The sequence below is a fragment of the Petromyzon marinus genome, chromosome 9, assembly GCF_048934315.1.
Source record: "Petromyzon marinus isolate PM22_M1 ecotype Great Lakes invasive population chromosome 9, UKy_Petmar_22M1.pri1.0, whole genome shotgun sequence".
Taxonomy (NCBI): Eukaryota; Metazoa; Chordata; class Hyperoartia; order Petromyzontiformes; family Petromyzontidae; genus Petromyzon; species Petromyzon marinus.
In genome coordinates this window covers 1,784,197-1,808,823 of record NC_133675.1, presented here as the reverse complement: position 1 = coordinate 1,808,823, position 24,627 = coordinate 1,784,197, and the positions used below count along the sequence as shown (strand labels likewise).

The 24,627-nt window shown below is 55.9% G+C and overlaps 1 protein-coding gene across 2 annotated transcripts in view; it reads left to right on the top strand.

Annotated features, from left to right (window-relative positions):
* Positions 1 to 24,627, top strand: part of FAM53A (family with sequence similarity 53 member A) — a 49,356-nt gene that overhangs the window by 5,737 nt on the left and 18,992 nt on the right. Inside the window, exons 3-4 of one of the 2 annotated variants that reach the window (XM_032950894.2) lie at positions 10,967 to 11,030; positions 13,462 to 14,609. In XM_032950894.2, coding sequence (XP_032806785.1) covers positions 10,967 to 11,030; positions 13,462 to 14,609 — 1,212 coding nt within the window. The remainder of the gene's footprint in view (positions 1 to 10,966; positions 11,031 to 13,461; positions 14,610 to 24,627) is intronic. The other variant, XM_076065804.1, reaches the window with a different exon arrangement.

Sequence of the window (24,627 nt, the reverse complement as noted above, 5' to 3'; positions counted from 1 at the left end):
GTTGCGAATCTGGCAACATTGGTCCGATTACCAGTTGAGGATTCGCATCAGTAGCACGGAGCAACCCAACCGTTCCTGGGCCTCGTGTAAGTCAACTAAGCCTTGGATGATGACCCGCTGTGTTGTGTAAGCATCAGCACGGCAGAGACGCGGACAATCTCGCACGGTGCTCGCTCCACTTGTCTCTCTGTATGTCGTGCCGGTCTCAATAGGTGCTCGCCAACAGTACTTGACCCAATAATGCATGTGGCGAAATGGGGGGGATCATTGTGTTTGCGGTTGGTAGACTTTGCACGCAAGTGCAAAGGCAATATTTTTAATGCGCTTGTGATGTTTGTGGGTTCAATGTGACCTGACCTTGCCGTCCAGCGCAGCGGGCCCCAGGATATAGGTGGTAATTAACCCACGCCTCGCTCGAGTAAAGTAGAGCAGCAATTTGTTTTGCAAGCATGTTTTGATGTTCTCAAAACGATAACCAAGAGCCCCAGCAAGCAACACTGGGGTGGGGTGGCCGGTCCAGTGGTTAGCGCGCACTGCATTATAAACCTCACGACCGTAGTTTCATTCCCTTTCCTTGGCTCACATCAGTGGCGAGTGTCCGAACCGGTCCTGGGTCTCCCCTTTTTCCAGCCGGCACTGACCAGCCGTGGTCAAGTAATGATCAAACACAAACCCACGTAACTGACACATCCATCCCGCAGTGGATTAACAAAGGGCTGTGTGTACGCTCTCGCGAGATGATGCGATGTCGCTCGACCCCAACAATGTGGCCGCGGTGGAGCCGCCGGTGCCGTCGTTCTGTGAAAGCGTCCACTGCCAATTCGGAATTTTTCAAATGGGGGGGGGACCCAGTAACGAGAATGTGCATCGCCTTCACCACTCGCACCTCTGTGCCAATAACCAAACGACTGCTTCCCGCCGAGTTTTTCACAGCCGTTGCCCTAAAGGGGTTGGTGGTGCTCGGCGGCAGCGGGGCTCGCTCGTTGAGCAGCCACAGACAATAGGGCCGACACCCCCTCCCCTGCCTCAAACCCAGCAGCTCTGCTCGGGGCCACCTGCTGTGCTGAGAGCCTTTAGGGCCCCACTGGGTGGGAACAAAAACAAATTTAATCCAATTCGTCTGAAAGAAAACACCCTCAAGTACAGTAAGAGCAGCAATTGTCAGTGCAAGTGTGTTTTGATGTATTCAGAACGATAATCGAGAAATCCAGCAAACTATCCAAAACAATCCGACAAAGTTACCATTGAGGGGCTTGGGAAAGTGGTGGCGGCACCCTGTGAAGAAAACTCTCCAAACTGCGCGGACTCCGTCTGAATGATCCATGAGGGTGAGCTCTGACAAAGGGTGAGCTCTGACAAAGGGTGATCTCTGACAAAGGGTGAGCTCTGAGAAAGGTTGAGCGCTGGGAAAGGGTGGAGGGCGATCACGGCCAGAGCTGGGGGTCGCGCGGAACCCCAGACCCCGCGCTGCTAGAGCCAGCCGTGGGAGATGGATGGGTCAGACCGACAAGTGACGATGACGACGACGACGATGCTGCTGCTGCTAATTAGTTATTACTTTGAGTTCGATCGTGCGGGTACAATGTTAATAAACAACTGGCGCATCCCTCCGCCACCCGACACGGCCATACACGTCGGGGGTGGGGGGGTTGTCGCCGGGAGGGATGCGCGCCCGGTTTGGTTTAGTTTGTGCTGCGTTAGTCGGGTGGCTCTGGAGATTGTGCACACGTTGCACTGCCCGGTGGTGGCTGAGCTGTATGGGTGGGTTGCCAGATTTGTTTTTTTTGCATAGTTGCCGGACTAAGACCCAAAGGCCAAACATGTACACGTGGCCAGCGACCAACGTCTCTGTAAAAGTTGTAAAAGACGCACGTTAACATGTTTTTTTTAATTGAGCAAGTTTATGGGGGTGGGGAAGCTGACCACCACTGGTGCGTTGGTAGATGGCAAAAGTCGCAGGGTACCTCGTTAGGTCAGGGGGTTAAACTAAAGAACGAAACTTTTTTTTTTAACCAGGTATGACCACTCTTTGTTTTTTTCGGTAAAGTCACATAGAAATAAGAAATAATAAAATTACATAATAGCATACGACGTTTTGATTGCAACACAAGCAATCATCATCAGGTACAGAAGAGCTAAATTTAAGAGAGAGAGGAAACACATAACCGCAGACATACACACAGACACCCAAGCAGAGAGAATCAACACAGACACAACAGGAGATACAGAGAGAGACGGGTGTCTGTGTGTATGTCTGCGGTTATGCGTTTCCTCTCTCTCTTAAATTTAGCTCTTCTGTGCCTGATGATGATTGCTTGTGTTGCAATCGAAACGTCGTATGCTATTATGTAATTTTATTATTTCTAATTTCTACGTGACTTTACCGAAAAAAAACAAAGAGTCATTCCTGCAGTCACGAAAGCACCAAAATCAAGTTTCAGGTATGACCAACTGAGCTATTTCGCTCTCTTTTTTTTTCAGAAGCGACCTGGCCACAAATGATAACCCAATGAAGTGGAAATTTATAGCAGTCAAATACTGTTAATGTTGAGGGAAAAACTTGGAGAAAAATCCACACGACCACAGGGAGAGAGACATGTAAACTCCATATCACCACCAGGTTACTGAAGAATCTTGACTTAAAGCTTTCGTGACTGCAGGAATTCGTATTCTTTCGGTAAAGTCATGAATCTACGTGACTTTACCGAAAGACCCAAAGAATAGGTCCCTGAAGGTCGAGGGCCACAGTGTGGTGGTGCTGAGAACGGGACACACTGACACACAAACGCGCTGACACACAAATAGACTAACACACTGACTCGCTGACACAAAAACCCATTGACACACTGGAAGACTGCCGCGTGCGTGCGCCGCCAGGCAGGGCCTGCGACGCTCACGACAGGTGTGCGGCGGGGCAGGTGCAATGCGGGGTCACAGGCAGCGCGGTGCACCGCCCACATCTCCGCAGCCACTCCCCGTGTCCCCGGGGGCGGCCGCGGGGCCGTCAACCAGGTCCACGCGACGATTCCCCTGCCTGGTTATGCCACGGGGCGAACTGGCGGCCAGAGAAGTGGAGCGGTGACTGCGGTGGCCCGCGTCGGGGCTCGCCGCGGGAGGTTCACGACGCCGGAATGATCGCTCGCTCGCACGGAGCCCGGTGGTGTAGCTATCTGGAGTCTGAGCACGCGGGAGAAGGGGGCGTTGACATGTGGCGAGGAACGATTGTGTCACTGTTTGTATTGTGTGACAGACAATGCGGTGGGAGGGAGGGGGTAATTGTTGGGTGTGTTGTGTGGGGATATTGAACATTCAATATTGATCGGCGTGCTCATTTATGTGTTGTCTGGTTGCCGTGCGTGCCCTCCGCGTGTATGTGTACGTCTCTATCTTTGGGGAGCAGTAGCTTAGTGGTTAGCGCGCTGCGCTACGAACCTGGCGACCCAATTCCTGCTCACGGCCAACACCTGTGACGATTATCTGAACCGGACCTGGGCCTCCCCTCGGTCGACTCGGCCTCAAACGGGTACCTGGTGAGATGTGTAAACAGCGCCACTGGGGAGGCAAAGGCGGCTGAGTGTGGTGTTGGCCACCCACCCCCTTGTGTGCCGTGCCGGCCTTCATAGGTGCTCATTAACAGCACTTTCCCTAACAGGCTGCTAAGGCTATACGGGGGACCTTTGTCTGTATCTGTTCTGCTGTCGACGTCGAGCAACCACACGGCCTTGATTTTAAACATGTGCTTGAGAAGGCAAGGAAGGGTAACCGGTAGGCACAGCCATTTTGTAAACCACTGCTGGATGGAATGGCGGCCCTCCCCTGCTCTGCAAGTTTTCGGGGTCATTTTAACAAGCTTCACCACCCTGGACAGCGTGGATTGGCAAAGGCGGTGGGCGTACACGTTAGGAGCTTAGTCTAGTACAACGGTAGAATTTTGCTTTGTTGATGGCGTATGAATCGCCACATTGATGCTTACGTCCGTGATTCTACACTGGCATCATCAGCTTCAGAATCGATATGAATCGGGTGCACTTTTAGTCTGCAGTACTCTTAACACAAGGACTCGCATTAATGTTTTTAATCCAGCTGGTGTGGCCTATTGTGCACGTGTGCGTGTGCGCATGTATCATTCTGAAGAAGGTCTGTGGCGATTGGGATATGCGTGTTGCAGGTTTGTCGGGTGTAGGGCGTGCAGGATACGCGGCTGTTGTCATTCAGCCCTTCCCGGGAATGCCTTTTTCACAAGCGCACAGCCAGACCCTCGCACGCATTCATTCGCAAGTCTCTCGCGGGGCCAAACAAACCTGGAACAGCCGTGGAAAGTTCTGTTTTTTTGTTTAACCAGAGGCCCCTTCCCCTCTCTGCTTTGCGCATTCACATGGCATTCTCTCCGCGCTGTCATTCGGCCGTCGGCTTTATTGTCGCTGCGAGTATTGCACAATGGCGTTAATGCTCGATTGCGAATAGTGTAACATCCAAAACGCAATTGGCTGTGGCGGGTAAATGTGTAACGGGGGCCCTCGTGCGCCTTCGCAGTTTAAAGTCTGGGTAAGAAAAAAATATATTTTGTGAAGGCGGTGGAGTTGAGAGCGGGGAAGAGGAATGCGTGTGACTCGAGTTTTCGGGCAAAGTGAAGTAGTCGCCCCGGAGGCACTTTCTGATATTCAAGTGCGAGGCTCCGTGATGATGCAGGCCGCCTCGCTAAGCAACTGCAGGCCTGCCCTTTAGGACACAAAGGAAATGTAAATACCGGGAGAAGCACTTGAGAACACACGCACCACGCCGCCCCGTGGGGTGGGAGGGAGAGGGGCGGGTGGGCGGGTGGGCGGGTGGGCGGGCGGAGGAGCCACAGGGTCCACGAGAGCCGTGCTGTGGGCCCTCGACACTCCACAAACGGCGAGATGGCCGCACGCTATGCCATGGACTCGGGGGCCAGAAGACGCAGACCTTAGTCCAAACCAACTAGCCAATACCAACACTTAGTGGTAGCCCTAACAAACTAGCCAACCAAAGACTTGCACAAGTTCTAATCAGCGAGCCAAGCAAACCGCAGCCCTATCCCTAGTCATACAAGCCACCTAAACTATAGCCCTATTAGCACCGCTCACCAAACACTAGCCCTGACCCTAGTCATACAAGCCACCCAAACTATAGCCCTATCAGCACCGCTCACCAAACACTAGCCCTCACCCTAGTCACACGAGCCACCCAAACTATAGCTCTATCAGCACCTCTCACCAAACACTAGCCCTGACCCTAGTCATACAAGCCACCCAAACTATAGCCCTATCAGCACCGCTCACCAAACACTAGCCCTCACCCTAGTCACACGAGCCACCCAAACTATAGCTCTATCAGCACCGCTCACCAAACACTAGCCCTGACCCGAGTCACACGAGCCACCCAAACTATAGCCCTATTAGCACCGCTCACCAAACACTAGCCCTGACCCTAGTCACACGAGCCACCCAAACTATAGCTCTATCAGCACCGCTAACCAAACACTAGCCCTGACCCTAGTCATACAAGCCACCCAAACTATAGCCCTATCAGCACCGCTCACCAAACCCCCGCCCTGACCCTAGTCATACAAGCCACCCAAACTATAGCTCTATCAGCACTGCTCACCAAACACTAGCCCTGACCCGAGTCACACGAGCCACCCAAACTATAGCCCTATCAGCACTGCTCACCAAACACTAGCCCTCGCCCTAGTCACACGAGCCACCCAAACTATAGCCCTATCAGCACCGCTAACCAAACACTAGCCCTGACCCTAGTCACACAAGCCACCTAAACTATACCTCTATCAGCACTGCTCACCAAACACTAGCCCTCACCCTAGTCACACAAGCCACCTAAACTATAGCCCTATCAGCACTGCTCACCAAACACTAGCCCTCGCCCTCGTCACACGAGCCACCCAAACTATAGCCTTGTCAGCACTGCTCACCAAACACTAGCCCTGAGCCTAGTCACACAAGCCACCCAAACTATAGCTCTATCAGCACCACTAACCAAACCCTCGCCCTGACCCTAGTCACACAAGCCACCCAAACTATAGCCCTATCAGCACCACTAACCAAACACTAGCCCTCATCCCTTGTCACACGAGCCACCCAAACTATAGCCCTATCAGCACCGCTAACCAAACACTAGCCCTCACCCTAGTCACACGAGCCACCCAAACTATAGCCCTATCAGCACTGCTCACCAAACACTAGCCCTGACCCTAGTCACACGAGCCACCCAAACTATAGCCCTATCAGCACCGCTAACCAAACACTAGCCCTGACTACAAACCAACTGCCCAAGAGGACACGAGCCCTAACTATATGCGTCCGCCAACTAAGCACAAACTCGAACCAGGTGGCCAAGCAGCCACTAGTAGTAGCCCTACCAGTGACTCCATGTGTTCACCAAGGCCCTTTTTCACTTGCTGCTTGTGTCTGTGTTGATGACAATGATGTTCGCTTTGTCTTTGCCCTGTTTCCTGAGCCCCCCAGTATCCCTCACTGCCCCCCAAGCCTCCCACTCACACTGGGAACCTCTAGAGTGGTTATGTTAATTGATAGCTATTTAATCTGTCCCATGTGTCTTATAGAGAGAGCGTGGAGTGGATGGGACTGGCTCCCTCATCCGTTGTGCGAGTCTCGTGAGTGGTAGTAGTTTGTCCTGGTGCTTATTCACGATCGTTTTAAAAAAAAAACTTTTTATTTCACCAGGTAAGGCCAACTGAGCTGTATAGCTCTCTTTCAGAAGTAACGAGGTCACAAATGATAGCTCAACGAAGTGACTTATCATGTGGAAATGTATAGCAGCCAAATACTCTAAACGCATGATTCTGAACGTAGAGGGAAACACCAGAGGACCCAGAGAAAAATCCACACGACCCAGGGAGAGAGAGAGAGAGACACACACAAACTCCAAATATACAGGCGTCGGGGTCGGGATCGAACCCACGTCCTCCTGCGTACCAGGCGAGGGAGTTAACATCTCGCCACCGCGGCACCCCTTCGGGCTGCAGGGGCGCCTGCAGGGCCCTGCAGCAACAGGTGACCGCTCACAATGGACGCTCGCCCCGCTCCCCTGTGCCGCCGCTTAGCAGATGCCACGCCGGCTCGTGCCGCCCCTGGCCAGGTGTGGCTCGTTGAGCGTGTTTGCAGTGGCGCTGGCCTTTGTCCTGCGTCGGCTCCAGCCGCCCTTTGCCGCAGTCGCATCGCCCCGAGCTGGACTCACAGATTCCAGTGGCCCAATAACCATCGGTCTGCTCATCGTTGATCGCAGTTTCTCACGAGTAATCGGTATTGCTCGCATATGGTCAGAGTGCTCGCTAATTATCTGAGTGCTCAGTAGCAGTTGCCGTGCTTACGAACAATCCGAGTGTCAGCTGACACTCGGATTGTTCGCTTGCTGAAGATTGGATCAGTAAAGTGCACGATTCAAAGAATTTTCGTGATTCTTGGCACAGTTTGATTTTTGTATTTAGCCAACACTTCCTGCACATTGACTCAAGATCCACAGACACCCATGCACCAGTCGGCCAGCAAAACTTTGTTCAAATTTTTAGTATGACTGGCAAATGGGGGGGGGGCTCTGGTGGCTGCAGGACCCACATAAGCCAGTTACACAAATTGATAATAACTGGTATGTAAACGCACTTGTTGCGGTGAGCTTGTCGTGAGCCAAAGCATTTATTTGAATCGATGCATCGTTGCGCGGCGATTAAAAACCCATGAGTCAGACTTTGTGTGGCTGTGTTGCAGCCAAAAAATCAGCAAAGGAGGACATTGACTGCACTAATTAAACGTTATTGAAACCGTTTTTCTTTTCCCCCCGCGGGACCAGGCTTCCCAGTGAATGAGAAGTAATGAACAGGCGGTCTTCCAGTGCGGGGAACTGTGGAGGAGAAACCTCGGTGTGGTGCTCCCACCGATGATGAGGACGACTAATTTAGCCGGGAACGATGTCTGCCATCATCATCATCATCGCGTCTGTGTGAAGGGGGACGGGTGGCTGCGCAATAAGCGCCGCATCCCCCCCTCCTTCCTCCTCCACGGTCCAACCGAGAGCAATAGCCTCGTTCACCCGGGGAGGTTCGCGAGCCGACCTTGCGCAATGGAGCAAGTGCTCATGCTTCTGGTTGGTGGTTGTGACCGCTTTCCAACTTGGGTTGAAAGTGTTTGCATTAACTCCCTTCCAACTGTAAATGGGAGGGGGGAGCCTTGGCTAATTCTCGTAACGGTGAGGCAATGGAAAGTTAGCATAAAGTCGCGTTGCTATCAACGTTTTTTCCTCCCCAAAACTTGACAAAAAAAAACCCAGCGCTAAACATATTCGTCTTGCCGGCCGAGGTGGTGATGTCACACAATGTGCACTCTCCTGTGGGCGAGGTGTGTGCTGCGACGGGACGTGGATTCAAATCCAGCATTTTGGCGGTACTGGCTCAGCCTCCCGACACGGCCATTATGAACCGTCCGAGCCACCCGTCCTCTTCGCGCAAACACTGCGTTCTTCGTTGCAAGGCCCGCGGGCCACTGGTGGCCCTTGGTGGCCTTTATTGCGGCCCCTTGACGTGCAGCCCCCAAAGTACACAAATGCGAAAACATCCCCATCATCATCTTGCTGTTAATCCCCCCTCCCTCTGAAAAATAGCGAAGAACGCTGCGCCAACGTGAGCGTGCAACCGAAACATGTGACGCTCAGCGGTGGTGCCGATTCGTGCCTCACTGGCCCGGGCCGCCCCTGGCTGCCACGGCTGATGGTTGCGTACGTAAACTTTGAGGGGAGCTGGCGACGAATGGGGAGTCGGCGTTTCCCAAGGCCCGACTGGAGCGACAACGGCGTGGGAGCCAAGAAGGAAACACATTATTTCCTGCACTGGTAGAGGCCACGCAGCCTGTGGGCCCATGCCAGCGATCGCGCCAATTGAATCGTCGAGGAGGAGCTGTTTGACAATGCTGGCTGTCGAGCCTGGGCCTCTGGAGGCCTTGCGAGTCTCTCTCTCTCTCTCCTTCCCAGGCACGTTATCGGACTGCAGGAGCATTTGTGGAAAGTCCCGTGTTTCCGGAAGGACTCTTTGTTTTTCTTATTTTTTTTATTCTTCATCGGGGAAGTGTCGTCCCTCGTGGACCCGGTGTTGTTTATCCCCCTCGAGGTTGGGGAGGCAGGTAGGGGTTTGCTCACTGTGGAGACGACTGCGTTCTCTGACTCATGCAAACCCCCCGGAAGTCCGGACACCGCTGAGACAAGAGCCGCGTGCCGAAATGCACCCCTAGCGCTACGCCCTGCACCGGAGTGGAGCTTTAGCAGAAAAAAACCGTAAGACACCTGCACAGGAGAGGTCATGTAACCCCCGTGCGACGTGCACGCCGCCGATTGAATGGACGGCAGCTTGGTGGGGACGTGCCTGCTGCGACGGGACGAGAAACCGCTCGTGCGACACGGGGAAGATCCAACACCGCGCGTGTCCGTCGCCGGAGTCTCTTTGCGCCACGTCCCGGCACTCCTCGGTGTATACGTGTGCTCCCTCCGCCGGGCGACCGTGCTACCAGTGACGTGCGGCGGTGTGCCCCGTCGCGGTACGGCGTGCATCGCGCTCGGTGGCCATACTCGGCCCTGCAGGGTAGCGTCGCCCACGGAGGTGGGGGGGGGAAGGGCGAGGGGGGCGAGTTTGCTCGTCATCCTGCGCCGGCGCTAATGAGCCCGCCCGCCTGGTTTTCCCGCGGTGTGCGGAGCTCGCGCCCGTCCTTGGGAGCGCTGGGAGTCTCGGCTTTCATGCAGCATCTTGGGTTCCAGCTCGTGACCCCGGGGCACGCAGTTGTGGCCCGCGGAGGCGAGTGGGAAGAGAAGGTGGCGCTCGCTCGTGCGCCACAATGTTGTTTGTGTCGACGGAGCCTCCGCCCGCCGGCGCTGTTATTGTATAACAAGCCCGCCGAGAAGCAGTGACGATGAACGTAGACACTCGCGCAAAGCGCGCCACAAACATTGAGTTGGGGGCTTGGGACTAGTGCCGTTGGTGGGCAGCTATCAAGGCCGGCATGAAAACAACAACATCGTGTGGCCGGCATAAAACCCAGCCGCCTTTGTCTCCCCGGTGTTGATGTTTACACGCTGCACCATTTCAGCCTCATTTAAGGCTGAAGTGACCAAGAGGAGGACCACTGAGCTACGACTTGTTACAGATGTTATCTGTGGTCGGGAATCGAACCCAGGTTGCTGGAATCTAAGCTGTGTGTGCGAATCATTGTGCCACCACTCCACACGGAGATCCTCACATGCACGCACACTCGCAGACGCATACACACACACATAGATGTACAGCATAACCAGGTAGGGTGAAGTGCTGTTTGTAACTGTTAAGGGCCGCTTGACACAAGCGAGAGTGGTGTGGGCTGCTCCCACACCCGGTTGCCACGCACACACACACACGCACACACACGCACACACAGTCCAAACCGGTCCTGTGCAGTTAAAATTCTATCGAGGGCAGTGGTTATGTGCAACTGCGTTGCAGGAACTTCGTATATAAACAATATATGCCACATTTAACATAGCTCGTAAAAATGTACAGCGAGCATATCTAATCGAGCACCTGATCTTGCCGAGCTTAAAAATGTCATGTAAGGCATTAGAAATGCTCCCTCTTGTTCGGGAAGGCGGATGTTGGAATGGCGCTATCAGCGTTCTTCGACCCTAATTTGTAAAGCCCTGCACAGTCTTTTGCTTACTTTTGCACTAAATCCCTTTATTGTGTAACAATCGTGCTCTTTTAGGATTGTTTTATTTATGTTGGGCCTGCGGAAAGTGGTGCCCCGTTGCTGTCCCGTGCACGCAGGGGGAAGTTCTGGTGGCTGCGAGGGGCACCGCCTGTTTTTATGTTTTAATTTTAAAAATGTTTCTCTCTCTCTCCCGTTCTCCCTTCCTCCCTCCTCCCATGCGGCGTCTTCTCCCTCCCCGCGCGCCTCAGTATCCCGCACAGAAGTTGACCCGGGGCCCCGCGTGGTTCCTGTATGACTTTGCTGGAAAAAACAGTGAGTAGACTCGTAACTCCTGCCACGTTCCTTTCTCCGCTGCTCTGGTTCACACACGCACGCACACGCTCGCACAAAGACAAATTTCCCCCGTATACCCTTAACAGACTTTCGGGGCAAGTGCTGTTAGTGAGCACCTATGAAGGCCGGCACGGCACACGAGGGAGGTCAGCACCACGCCCTGTCTCCTTTGTCTTCCCATTGGCGATGTTTACACATCTCACCAGGTACCCATTTGAGGCTGAGTCGATCTAGGGGAGGCCCAGGACCGATTTAGATAATCGTCACTGTTGTTGGCCACGCACGTGTCCGCACCCGAAACCTCGACCCGCATTATCGTCGTCGTCGTTGTGTGCATCGCTTCCTGCTGGCGAGAGGGCCCAGGCCTTTTCTCCTCCTCTCCCGGCCGTGCTCCGACTCAGATTGGCCCGGGCCGCAGTCCCGCACCCTTGGGGTGCCAATGGGAGGCGGCTGCTCACCGGGCTCCCCCCGCAAAGAGGCGCGGGGAGGCATGGACCCGCTCGGGCGTTTGTTTGTTTTTGTTGGCAGTTTGGGTAACGCCTCGCAGAAAAATGTAATCTGCGGGCGCTGCTTTGCCGCGGCGTTTGCATTGCTGGCGCCCCAGCGCCTGTTATCAGGGCTTCTCCCACTCGTCTCTTGCGCTGTCGCCGAGATGTAGCGTGGGGGCTGACCCCACGGCTTGGCCGGTGTGGCTAAAGCGACGACGTTCACGTTAACTTGAAAAGGGCAGTTTACCCTGGTGAACTTTCAGCATCATAAAAATAGCCCAACTACGGTTGCAACCCGGCGCTTTGACATAACAGCAATTGCGTAACGAATAATGAACTAGATGAACCGTAAAAGGGCCGGGCTCTGTGCTCTCGCCAGCAGCACCGCTCCCTGCGTTGGCAGTGAGCACCGCGACGACGCTGAGAGTCGTTTTTATTTCGGTGCGGGTGTCTCGTACCGCGAGAACTGGCTTGGCGACGGCACCGCCCGCCACCGCCGGTGAAAGGGAAGCAACCGAGCGGAGTGTGGGAGAGGGTGGGTGGCGGGGGTTGGGGGTGTTTCTACCAGCACGGGGAAAGCTTCGGGGGCATTTCACCTGCTGCGTGCTGCGCGTCCTTGCTGTGCACGGTCGCTCCCCTCTGTGGGCGTGGGCTCCGAGCCAGCGAGTTGCACCCCCTCCTATTGAACATTCAGCTGGAGCCGAGCGATACGCACACTGCACGCGTGCTGGTGCCTCACCCATGCTTTACCCACGCTTCACCCCACGCTGCACCCACGCTGCACGTGTGCAGCAGCCGAGAAGCGGCTCGCATTTTTAAGATGGCGTGGTAAACCATGTGACCGACATGAGCGTCGCACGCGGACCTGTCTGCTGCTTAACCTCCAAAGAGTGTTTCGGCACGTTTGCCACGTCGTGCAAATTGAGCACCCCTGGACGCCCTCCCGAATGAGATGTTCGCAATGGAATTGCAGTGCGAAATGTCCGTAGTTAGTAAAATAAATGATTGGCTCCGTTCGAGGGACGTGGAGCTTCCTGTGTGTACAGCCCCAGACCACAGAGCTCGCTTTCTCAAGCCCATCGGGGACTCGGAGTCCATCGTTGTTTCCTTTAGCGGTGTTGGCAATTGTTGTCGCAATCAGAATGATGTAGTTTTATAGACGTTTTCCATTATTTTAATGTTTAATTGCCATATTTGGAGCTATAAGAAGTTGAAAACCTTTTGCGAAGGTACTGCAGTACAGTAACTGACTGATGGGCCATTGTCAGTCCACTGCTGGATGAAGGCCTTCCCGTTTCCGTGTCAGTCATGGGTGTTTGACTGTCTATACTTTACCACCAGTGCCAGTTGGTGAACCGGTAGTTGACCTGGACTGTTTCAGACATCGCTCTCCACCGCTGTTATTAACCATGGCTGGGAATTGAACTCGGGTCGTCGGGTTCAGAGTACAACTCGCTCTGCTCGGCGTCGCCACCCCACCTGCTCGACACAGCCAGCCGGGTTTAGTTTTCAGTGCCACCCAACCGAGCTTTAAAACATTTGTGACCATTCTGGTCGAGTAGGGGAGTGTAGGGGATTCTTTCATGCTCGTGAAGATGATCCCCTGTGAACCAAAGTTGGGTTACCATTCGCGACTTGAAACTAAAACTAAACACACTCAACTCTTTTTATTTTTCCAGGTAAGGCCCACGGTGTTTTTCCGGATTGCAAACCATCCGAAACTCGAGACGCAAACCAGAGAAAAAATAACTTAGACGCAGATATGGTTTCCCCTCGTGGCTGGCCACCATCTTCCATTCCGATAACGCGGTACTCGGAGGACAAAAACGCGCGTTGAAAAGCGTTCGGCAATCGACCAGGGCGCGACATCGTCGCCGTAACCAATGCACGCGCGTGTGTGTGTGTGCGCTTCTCCCCCGCAGAAGGGAAGACCTCTATATGGAACATGTTCTCTCAGACGTGCCCCATCAAAATCCGGCCCAAGCCCAGCGTGGCCATGACAGCGGCGCCCGGCACCGGCCCAGGCTCGGCGGCCAACGGGGGCGGCCGCCACTCGTCTCCCCGGCACGGTGCCAACGCCGGCGCTGGACCCAACGGCGCCGCCGCGACCTCCTCCTCCGCCGTTGTCACGGGTCTCATCCGAGAGCTCAACATCAACGAGACGCTGGTGGGGGGTGGCGGCGGCGGCAGCCCGCTGACGCCGCCCAGCAAGCGCCACTGCCGCTCCCTGTCGGTGCCCGAGGAGCTGTCGCGCTGCCGCTCGCCCTGGAAGCCCGGCTCCAAGATCTGGACGCCGGTCACCAAGCGACGGTGCCACAGCGGGGGCAGTGCCACCCTACAGCGCTGCAATAGCCAGGGCAGCGCCGCCGCCAGCATGGTGCAGAGGCCCTTCCTGGGCTGCGGCGCCAGCTCGGCCTACTTCAAGCCGACGGTGACGTACGCGGGCTCCGGCTGCTGCCTGGCGAAGGCGTCTAACAGCCGCGCCACCGCGGTCTCGCAGGCGTCCGGCGTTGGCTGCGGGGCGCCGTTTCAGGGTTGGGGCAGCGTCGGCGGCGCCGGCGGCTTCCCCTGCTTCCCGGCGCCGGTGACCCCTCCGGAGTCGCCCGTGCCGCGGCCCGCGTCGGCCAGCGCCGGCTGGGGCCTGAGCGGCCACATGGATGAGCGCAGCTGCACCCCGTGGGGCCAGTGTCTCTGGGCGCCGGCGTCCGCCCCGCTCGGCTCCAGTTCCGCTGCCGAATCGCAGGCGGCGGCGGTGGCGGCAGAGGCCGGTCCTGGCGCCGGTCCCCCGTTCCACCTGCTGGAGGCGCGGCGCCGACTATCTCTTTCGCAGGAGCGCATCACGGAGTCGGGCCGGGCGCTGCTTTGGGGTCACGCCGGCGGCACGCCGGAGACCGGCAGGCGGGCGGCGCCCACACACGTGACCACCGCCGGCACCGGGCACAGCAGGCTGCCCCGGTGCCGCTCGCAGCCGTGCGTCTCCAACGAACGCAAGTCGGGGCTCAAGCGGCGGCGAGACGACGACGTGCGGTGGATCCGACCCTCGCTGGACTTCCTCAAGATGACGTCGCAGGTAACGAGCGCCGGAGGACTCGGGATCGGACGAGGAGGAGCCGAACAGTTGCAATCGATTCTCGCGGGCGCGAGACTCGCGTCGAAACCGCGCCTGCGAGGAACGATCGTTTTACCTGCGAGGGGACGGCGAGAATGAGAGGACGGTCCAGGGAAAGCCGGCTACAAAGGAAACGCACAACGCAGAATCCACGTGAACAACGGTTTGGCCTCCGCTTCTCGCTCTCGCCTTCCCCAGTGTTCAGCCTCGCGTGCGCTCTCCCTGTTTACGTTTCCATTGACACTCGGAGTGAAAAATAGGGTCAGCCCTTTGGCGATCGCCTCCTGATTGACCGTTGGCGTGGACCGTAATTGATTGTGACGCTCACAATTCGATGCTTTTATCTTGAGCGCACAAATCAATGTTAATCTACGAGTCGTTACACCAACGACCACTCCCTGCACTGCCCGGGTCCCGGCCTCCTCCTCTCCCTGCGGCTAGCGGCTACCTGTCGGAGGGCCGCGCCCTCACCTTGTCCCTTTGCTTTGACCCCGTAGCACCTGGCGCGCGAGTGCTTGCGTGCGTGCTCCTGCAGCCCAGGTGTCCGCCGCTGCGGGGGCGTGAAGTTTGTACCCTGGGTGCTGCGCGCCGCCCGCTTTGTTTGCTCACCGCGGGGATTGATTGATGGGCCCGGCCCCGTGAGGTCGCTGCTCAAACACACACGGGGGTCGCCGCAGCTGTCACCCCCAGGCGTGATGCCGCTGCCGTGTGGTGGTACGGTGGTGCGGTGGTGGGGTGCTAGTGTGGAGCGATGGTGCGGTGCTGCTGCGGTGATGTGGTGGCGTGTTGAGGTGGCGCGGTGGTACTGTATTGTTATGGTATGGTGGTGGGAGTGCAATGGTAAGAGTGTGGTGGTGGTGCAGTGTGATGAAGTGGTGCGGAAGTGTGCTAGCATGGTGGTTTTGGGAAATTAGCCCTTTTGGGAAATTAGTTGGTTTTAGTGACCTCACTGCAACAGGGCTCGCCATACTGCCAAATCTTATCCCCTCACTCTGGCCTCTATTCAGGTGCTATGAAGAAGGGTCATTGCCAGAAACGTCACCGATTATGTTTTTTTCTTGTTAGAATGTACAATTTTCCGTTTGTCACACGATGTGAGTGCCATTGGCTCGTGGGGGTCCCTTGTGGGTTCACGCAAAATCCTGCAGCGGCTAGAAACTCGGCACGCACCACGCGGGGAACAACAATAATAAGAGTACAAGATCATTATTGAATCTATTCATTACCCAGAATTGTGACTGTTCATCAGATTGTGGAGAGTTGTTGTTACTGCATTGCCTCATCAGAAACTTGAGGGTTGCAGAATCAGACACTGTATACCAGGAGCAGCCATGCCACGAGCCACATGTGGCTGCCGGACAGTTCAAGTGCGACCTGCTTGATGTGAAATAGGAAAAATCTGCATAAGCGGGAGGCGCTCGCATCATTCGCACCTGACAGTGGAGCCACAAATGAATACTCAAGAGGCGCTCCCACAGATTTATAAATTTACAATTCCACACCCAACCCGCGTTAGCGGACAGCCCGACATGACAGCCCCACGTGACCACCCAAACGTGACCGCCCCACGTGACCGCCCCACGTGACCGCCCCACGTGACCGCCCCACGTGACCGCCCCACGTGACCGCCCCACGTGACCGCCCCACGTGACCGCCCCACGTGACAGCCCGACGTGACAGCCCAAACGTGACCGCCCCACGTGACCGCCCCACGTGACCGCCCCACGTGACCGCCCCACGTGACCGCCCCACGTGACCGCGCGTTTCTTTCGGCTCTGGGCCATGCTAAGATTTTGATTTTGTGACTCGTGGAGTCAGGAAGTTTGGCCACCCCTGCACGACGATCGCAGCGAGCAAACGCTTTCCAGCGCCGCGAAGGTGCGCGTTCCGTCACGCCGTTTTTAAACTGTCGGTTGCTTCACGCCCCACCGGCGAGACGCGTCAATCAATTCTTATTTTAGGGTGCCAGACCGGTGCCGTTGAGTCTGTACCGTAACTCATCTGCATCGACAGCCGGTCGAGGTGGGTAGATCCTAAACATTGACCAAAGCCACTTGAAGTTTTGAAACGCGGGTTATGGAAACATTGGATAAACAGCTGATGGCATTCTTTTTTAAAAGGTTCCGCACGTCCAAATATAGACCAGAGTAAAGTCACTTGTGCAGTACCCCTTCTTTGCCCTTTAACCTTCACCCTTCTACCCTTTGACCTTCTCTCCTGCCGTGGAAGAAGCGGTTGCCCTCCCCGCGCTGGAGCGTCTCGGCGATCCTGTGGGTGACTTGCGATTCGTCAGCACAGACGGAGCCGTGCGCTCATCGCATGACGGCCAAACGCCATTTTAATTCTGAGGGCTTTAAATCGGCCAAATTAAGCACAGAACCAAATGTAACGTGAGGGAGACTTTTTGGGCAGTCATTGGTGACCAGACTGAAGCCGTCAACTCTCTGCGCTTGAAGACCCGGTTTTATCGCAGTTGGGCAGCCGAAACCCGGATTCAAACCCAGAGTTTCTGCGGTGCCGGCCTCTGAGCCACCCGGCCTGCTTTGCTTCGCCGATGGCGCTCCCGCTGCGTGGCCGCTGAAAGGGAGCCGCTCATGTCAGCGGCGACGCGTAGCCGCACGTGGTCACGCGAAGGCCCCGGCGCATGTTCCAGTGTTGGGGTTCATCTCCAGCTCTCCATCCGCAAGGCTCTCGACTGAGGATCAAGAGTTTGTGTGGGGCGGGGGGCGCCAATCGTGAATCTGGGGTGATCTTTAGTGGGGCCCATGTTCACCTGCAGCGACGCGAGTGGCTCCGGGGTACGTGCCTTCTTCTGCACGTCATCTCCCACCCCTCTCGCTCTGTGCGTGTGCGTACACGTGCCCGTGTTTGTGTACAACTGTGTTTTTTAAAATCTGTATATCTTTTCAAAGCGTCTAGTGGGGGTGAGGAAATGTTCCACTCGAGGTTCACATGGGAATGCTGCTGCAGCCCCACGCTGGCATCAACCGCCGGGGCACTGCGAGGGAGGGTGCGGGGGGGGGGCAGTGGAGGTTGGGGGGTCGTGGAGGCAGCGGCCGCTCTATTGAATGGAAACGATGCCCCACGGCTCGCCGGCCCCGCCTCGCTCCCCACCCACCACTCGCCCCCCCAGCCCTCTCCTCTCATGACGTTTAACTGCTCGCAGGAATGAGTGCAATCGTCTGGTTGGCAGATTCCGATCTGCCGATGATTCTGCGTTGTGCGCGCAGATAAAACCTTCTTGTGACACCTCGCCGTGGCAGCGGCGCTCTGGGGGTGAGAGCGGAGGCCGTGGTGGGGGGCAGCGGGGGGCGCCGCCATTTCCCTTGCTTCTCCCTCGTGGTAGGGTGAGGGTGGGGTGAGGGTGATGGGTTGGTGTGATGGCGAGGGTGGGAGCGAAGATGGGGGTGATCGTGCGTGTGATGGTGGAGGTGGGAGGGTAGGGGTGAGGGGTGGGGTCGATGGGGGTTGGGTGCTACGGGTGAGGGTGGGAGGAGTAATTAAAGGAGGACGATAACGATGAAGTCGCAGGATTCGCCGCCCGTCTCCGCTCTTCTCTGCCTCCCGCCCGCTCGCATGCACTCGCATGCTCACGCGTGCGGGGGCGCCAGCTAAATATAACTCGGGGCTGGCGTGAGAGAGTTTTGTTGTTTTTGAAGGTTGCGTGTTTTTTTCAAATCAAATGAATCATTTGGCTCTGAAAACCCGCATCCAGGGCCCATAAAAAACGGAAGAGACCAAAGAGGAGGGGGTGGCCTCGGTAGTTGGGTCTCTCGGCCAGGGGCCCACCTGGTGTGGTGGTCACCTGGTTGGCCAGTGTCACCCTGGGGTCTGTCTGGGTCTGGCAAGTTCGCCTTTTGGCTGCTGCCCATGGAAGCGCGTAGACCCTGCGAGGAGGTGGATGCGGGCCGCATGAGCAAGCCCAGCAGCACGGCTAAGACGTGTGGTGCGAGACACGCGGCCCGGCTGGTTTGGGGAAAGCGAGAGAGAGATGGGGGTTGGGAGAGGGGAAGAGGATGAAGCTTCATTTACAGATTCCCCCCACCCACAGTGGGTTTTGCAATCCTGCCCGTGTGCTGTGGGGGTGAATGATATATTCGCTTCCGTTACCAGCGGCTGGTCCTGGTAGCCCTGGCTCCCGTTTCTGTTTTTTTAACGACGGAGCGGACGAGGCACGGAAAGAGAGAGAGAGGCCGCTGAAGGCAACCACGGCTGTCGGAAGAGCAAGTCGCGACGCTGGGCGGTGCCCATGCGCTTGTGCCGCAGGTACACTGTTGTTGAACTCGCTCGGTGAAGCCCTTGTCTCCACGGTGCCTTTGGTGGAGTCACACGGATGCGGCGGTCCATGTAAAACGTTCATAAATTGGCAACCCACTTCACACCCTACTTCACCACGCTAGTCATTTCAAGTTGAGGGGGTTGTCCCAGGACCGGTTGCTGGTCCCGCTCGCCGCTGATGATAGCAGCCATCGTCGATAGCCAGGCTTACAGTGCGGTGCGCTAACTTCTGCGCCACCGCTCCTGCGGCTGACGGACGATAAACTCGCCTTCGGCACCATGGAGGGTAGCGAGCCGAGCGCGCGTAGCAACAGGTGACCTGTGGCCGCCCTGTTTGAGCCGCTGTATTTTCACCGTGCGGGCAGGACGCAGCTCCGATTTTTACGTAACGACGGTCGTGCCGAGTGCGAGAAGGAAAACGAAGAGACCGGGCGACCTCCGTGCTGCCCCCCCCCCCTTCCCCGGGGATGACTCGCCTTTCCCGCAATCTGCCTGGCTTCCCTCGCCCTCGCAGTTTGGCCGTCCTCGCTCCGTTCCCGGTGGGGGAAGGTCAGGGGTCAACAGGGATTGTTTTTATGGGGGGGGGATGGTGGCAGCGGTGGTTGCGAGAAGCAGTGTTTGTACGGAGAGCCCCATGAACCATCACTCATTAATTTGGCTCCAATAGGTTGCCGCCTACACTTGCACGAGTTTCACATCCAAGGCCACGGTGTCGCTCGCTCAGGGAGTGAACCTGGGGGGAGGGGGGGGGCCCTTTTTTAGCTATTGGGGAGGGGAAAGGGGAGGTGGATTACTTGCACAACATCTGAAGCCAATCCAGACGCACTCATTCTGCCCCCCCCTCCCACCACCGCCCTGACTCCAGCCCCTTCCTTTCTTTCCTCTGGGTCCCTAATTGATTGAAAATGAGCCCCAAGGGGGGGGGGGGGGGCGAGCAGCCCGAGTTGCCCCAGGGCCACGTGGGAGCGGAGAGAATGATTTTTTTTACTTCATCCTGTGCACCTCTGCCCCCGTCACTAAACGACGCGAAACATGCACGCTACGACTCGAGATGATGTGGAGGATCAGTGGCGTTCTGGTTTGGACACTGCACTGTAAACCAGGTGACTGGAGTTTAATTCCAGTGACGCCTGAAGCGGTGCTGGGTACAGAAACTCGCATGGAACGAGCCCTTTGTCAATGCATTGCCATACAACAGCCACCCCGCACCCAGCATGTCAGATGTAGTGATTGTGTGACCGTACTTCACCACAGTGGTCAGTGCGATTTTGAAGCGGTGGCGCCCCCATCATCTGTTCAGAGATCACTCGCCACTAGCCATGGCCACAAATCAAACTCAGATCTCCAGGTTTGTCGCGCAGTGTCCTCGCTCACTACTGAATCACCACTCCACGCACACAAGCGACGTGGATCTAGAATTGTGGTTGTCCACCGTGCATACCGTGAGCTTTGGGGAGGGATGGAAGTGGCTCGGCACGCCATCGCCGCATGGCGGGTTCCATCCATATTTTAGTTTGGAATTGATTTGACAAAAATTCTAACCGCAGCCGACGTGAAACTGCCAGAACTGATCTTTTATTTATACAATACACAAGCAGCGCGTGCGTGCGCAGTGTCGTGTTCTCACGTAAGGGGCCCGCATCGTGTAATCCGCCGCGATGGACGGCGAGGGGAATTCACTGGCGCCGTCGCTCGGCTGCCCTCGATGAGCGGAACTGATGTTGCGAACCCGCTGCGGCGTTAACCGGCGCTGTGGGCCGCGAGCCGGAGATTGGAGGGGGGGGCGCTCCCTGCTAAGTGACACTGGCATGTGGGTACCTGCACGGGGCATGGGGTGGGGGAAGTGTGTAGAGCTTAAGTAGACCCACGGTGGAATTATCATGCCGTAAATCACATGTCGTGTCCACAGTTGACAGAGTTGGGTTATTTATACATTCGTAACAAAAAACATTCCTAACGCAGGAAAGCTGCTTTCAGGTTTAAGACAGTCCAGCTTGGAGTGTTTATTGTGGAGGGTTTTGTATGACATGTGGGAGGACGCTGAGGTGTCCGGGGAAAACCCACGTCTGCCACGAGACGTCAAGGATTGGGGTCTACAGCAGCCTCTTGGGAATGCCGCCCCCTGCCAGCGATCCAAGGTGGACATGTCGCACTCCTCATCTCGATGTGATCCACCAATCCCTGGCTATGTACGGTGCTAAACAATATCAACATTCAGTAGTCAACCGGTTTCCAGTGACATCGGTTTATGGCTGTTCAGTTAACATTTCGCCTCCCATAGGACCCTCATGGTTTCGATTTAATGTAAAAATGTGTATTAACGGTATGTTTACATTATGCACGCGGATGCTAATTTCGGCCAATCCGAGTCCCTGTAAGTGGGCTGAGCATGCTTCAGCCAATCAGCGACCCCCATTTATGAGCGTTTAGACTTCGACTGGCCTTGTTTAAATTATTTTTTCTGTTTTGGCAGTGGAAACGGCTCTCTTGCAGACTCAGTGATTTTTTTTCTACTTATACGTGAATTTATGTCACCATTTCGGTTAACAGTAGTTTTCGTGGAACCAGTGAAAAAAGTTATCCAAGGGACTACTGTACATACATACATGGTCACAGTCATAATGTGCCAAATATGTAGAAAAAAATGATCCTCAAGTGACTTAATCGGAGTAACGCAGGAATCGCCGAGACTGGGGGTGGCTCGTCGGGTCCTGTGGATGGTTTCTTGAAGTATCTCGAGTTCAAGGTTGTCCTAAGGTTTTGCGTCGAGGGCCACGTCGAATCTCGTGCTCTGAGCCACGTTCCTTGGCTACGCACAGTACCCACATGCGCTTCATCGGAGAGAGACGAGAAGGCATGCGTGTCGGTTAAACAGGAGAGACGGGAGAGATCTGTTCAATATGCATGTGAGAGGACAGCCGTAAAAAATATGTACTTAGAATGTATGGTACCAAAATGTAATTAATAGGAGATAGATTCACTCGATCTCTGTGCTGTTAAAAGTGCCATTGGCCAAAACCTCAGCTGTTACATGTCCTTTACAAGGCAGCGTTATTGACAAATGTGTTTGGTTTTTAATGATAGGAGAGAGATGTATTCATAAGAAATATGAGGAATAAAGAGATGGGGCGAGATGGGTATGGAGGATGCGCACGTGCTCGGTGCATGTTGCACATTTAAGGCTTTAACCCAGCTTCCTTATCATTTGAAAGCCCAGGACGGCTGTTTTGTGAATGATGCTTGGTGAAGTGAATTTGTGGGCCACGTTCGGCCTGAATTTAAAAAGGAGACCGAGAAACGAACGTCTCTTGTAGCTGCCGATCACCTAGGCTGCTGAAACGGTCACTTGAGGTGTTTCACACCACCACCCCGTTAACCTGTCACCTGGCGAAGGTGCCCTGGCGGGGCTCGCAGTGGTGGGGGGGCAGGGGCGCATACAGCAGCAGCTCGAGGCCGCTCGTGGCAGCCGCGGGCAAGGGCAGGCGTGCAGGGGCAACACTCCAAGTCGCTTCTCGCCCCGCGCTATTCCTGTCCGTCCACTCTGCTCGCGAGAGTCGGTTATTAATAACAAAAGGGTTAATATTCCCACCTCCCCCCCCCCCCAATGAAAGCGGTGCTCATCGTTAATCAACGCGAGGGCCACTCTTGTTCCTTGTTTGTTTACAAGCCGCCGTCCGCTCTCATGGTGGAAGTCCGGTTATCTCTTAATCATGGACGTGACCACCGTTGTTTTCCTGCGTGGCGAGGAGGAAGGCGAGGTACACAGTGGGCCCAGCCCGCCGTCTCCCAGCTTGACCCGCGCTTGCGGGGGGGTGGGGGGGGTGACCATCAGTAGTCGCCTAATCTCGACGTGCTCATGCCTAAACGCACCGGCCGTCCTCCAGGCACCGAACGACTCGGAACTCGCCAGTCGCCAGACAGCAGTCCCCAACGCTGCCTGGGTCCCTCTGCCCCTACCACGGTTGTATTCCGTCAGCCTGTTTTACAAGGCCCCCACCTCGTTTGTTACGCTTGCTGCATCTGGAATGTACGGTTCGAGCGATGTTTACTTTTGAGCTCGATTGATTCGGCAAGGCTTTTTTAAGCCGTTGATTTGTAAATCTCGCCGTGATACCCGGCGACTGATGGGTGCAGCGCATGCACGACCTGTTTTTGCGCTTAGTTTCCTCGCGCTCTCTCTCTCTCTCTCTCGGCCACAAACGCCGGCAAGTGCCACCCAACACTGGCCTAAGCACGGAGGGTGTTTGCCTATTTTTAACCGTATTTCTATTTTATTTTAACAGTCGCTTGAGCACAGGGCCAAACACATCTAAGTGGCCAGTAACTAACAGCACTATAAGAGTTGTGATCGGTAGCAGTGAACGCATTTAAGAGTTGATGCAAACAGAGACGATGCGAGGAAGAAATTCCAAAATGGAGCCGTGCAAGAGAAGGAGCGGACGGAGAGAAGTGACCTGCAAGTGTGGTGGTTGAACAGTGCCCACGAGGACCCTCGCAACACGGGTTCAATTCCTACTCCACGGGTTCAATTCCTGCTCATTGATAACATCGAATCTGAACCAGTCCTCGGTGTCTCCTAGGTCTACTCGGCTTTGAATGAAGCCCTGGGGGTGATGTGTAAACATTAAAAAAACAAGGGTATTCGAGTGTGCTGCTGACCATACACCACACCACCATTTGCATGCTGTACCGGCCTCAATAGGCGCTCTCTAAACATCGCATGCCTTCAGGCTGAGGAGAGGCTGCTTGTCTATGTTGGTGCATGTGTCGTGCGTGCGTTACATATCATGCGTGTGTTTAACGTATCGGATGCGTGGCACGGCTGCTGCCATTGGGGTCGGGACGCGTGCTGGGGGTGCTAGGGATGGCGCTGTGGCCGCAGATCTTGATGTGATTCAGGCCACCGTCACCCGGACTGACGCCCGTTCCACCGCTGCGGTTATCGCCGTGCCGCCTTGCGAGGTCTCGTTTGGCGCTGTGCGACGGCCGTGGTGGCGAACGGGCGCCCGCCTCGGGGGGAAAAGTTTGCGTTCTCAGTGGCCACGTCCTGTCCAACCGGCACGGCCGTTAGACCGACTCTGAGTGCCGCGGTTTGTTAGACGGAGCATGTCTGGCTCCCGCGTCTCCCAACGTGAGACCAGACGGTGACCACGGGGAAGGGGGGGGGGAAGAGCCTCGCTCAGCGTTCCTCCACGGTTCCCTCCCTCGGCCTCCATCTTGCACTGCCCCCTCCACCTCCTCCACCCCTCCAAATCCCTCCCTCTGCCCACCCCCCCCCGCCCACACTCCTCGCGTCGATGGAGCGAAGTTCTTTACTCGAGTGCACAAAAGGAGCCCCGGTATCGGGAGGGGCCACGCTGACCCTGTTCTGTGACCCCAATTACCATCGGATTCCACGGTGAAACCAATTACTCATTCGGCTGTGAAGAGGTATAAGCGGTGCACGGGGCCTGCGGCCTCCTGCGTGGTTTTGTTCCCTCCGAGTGGGCCCCAGGATTTATGGTGCCGCGGCTTCTAGTCGGGCCATTTTATTTTATACCCCGAAACTCTCGGCGTGTCGCTCGCTTGGCCCCGACGCGCTCCCGAAGATAGCGCCGTCCTGAATTCTAATCTGCTCGGACACAACGCATGCACACCGCACTCACGGAGGGGAGTGTGAGGTGGGGGGGGGTTTACTCCGGTGGATTTATGCCCGACCTCC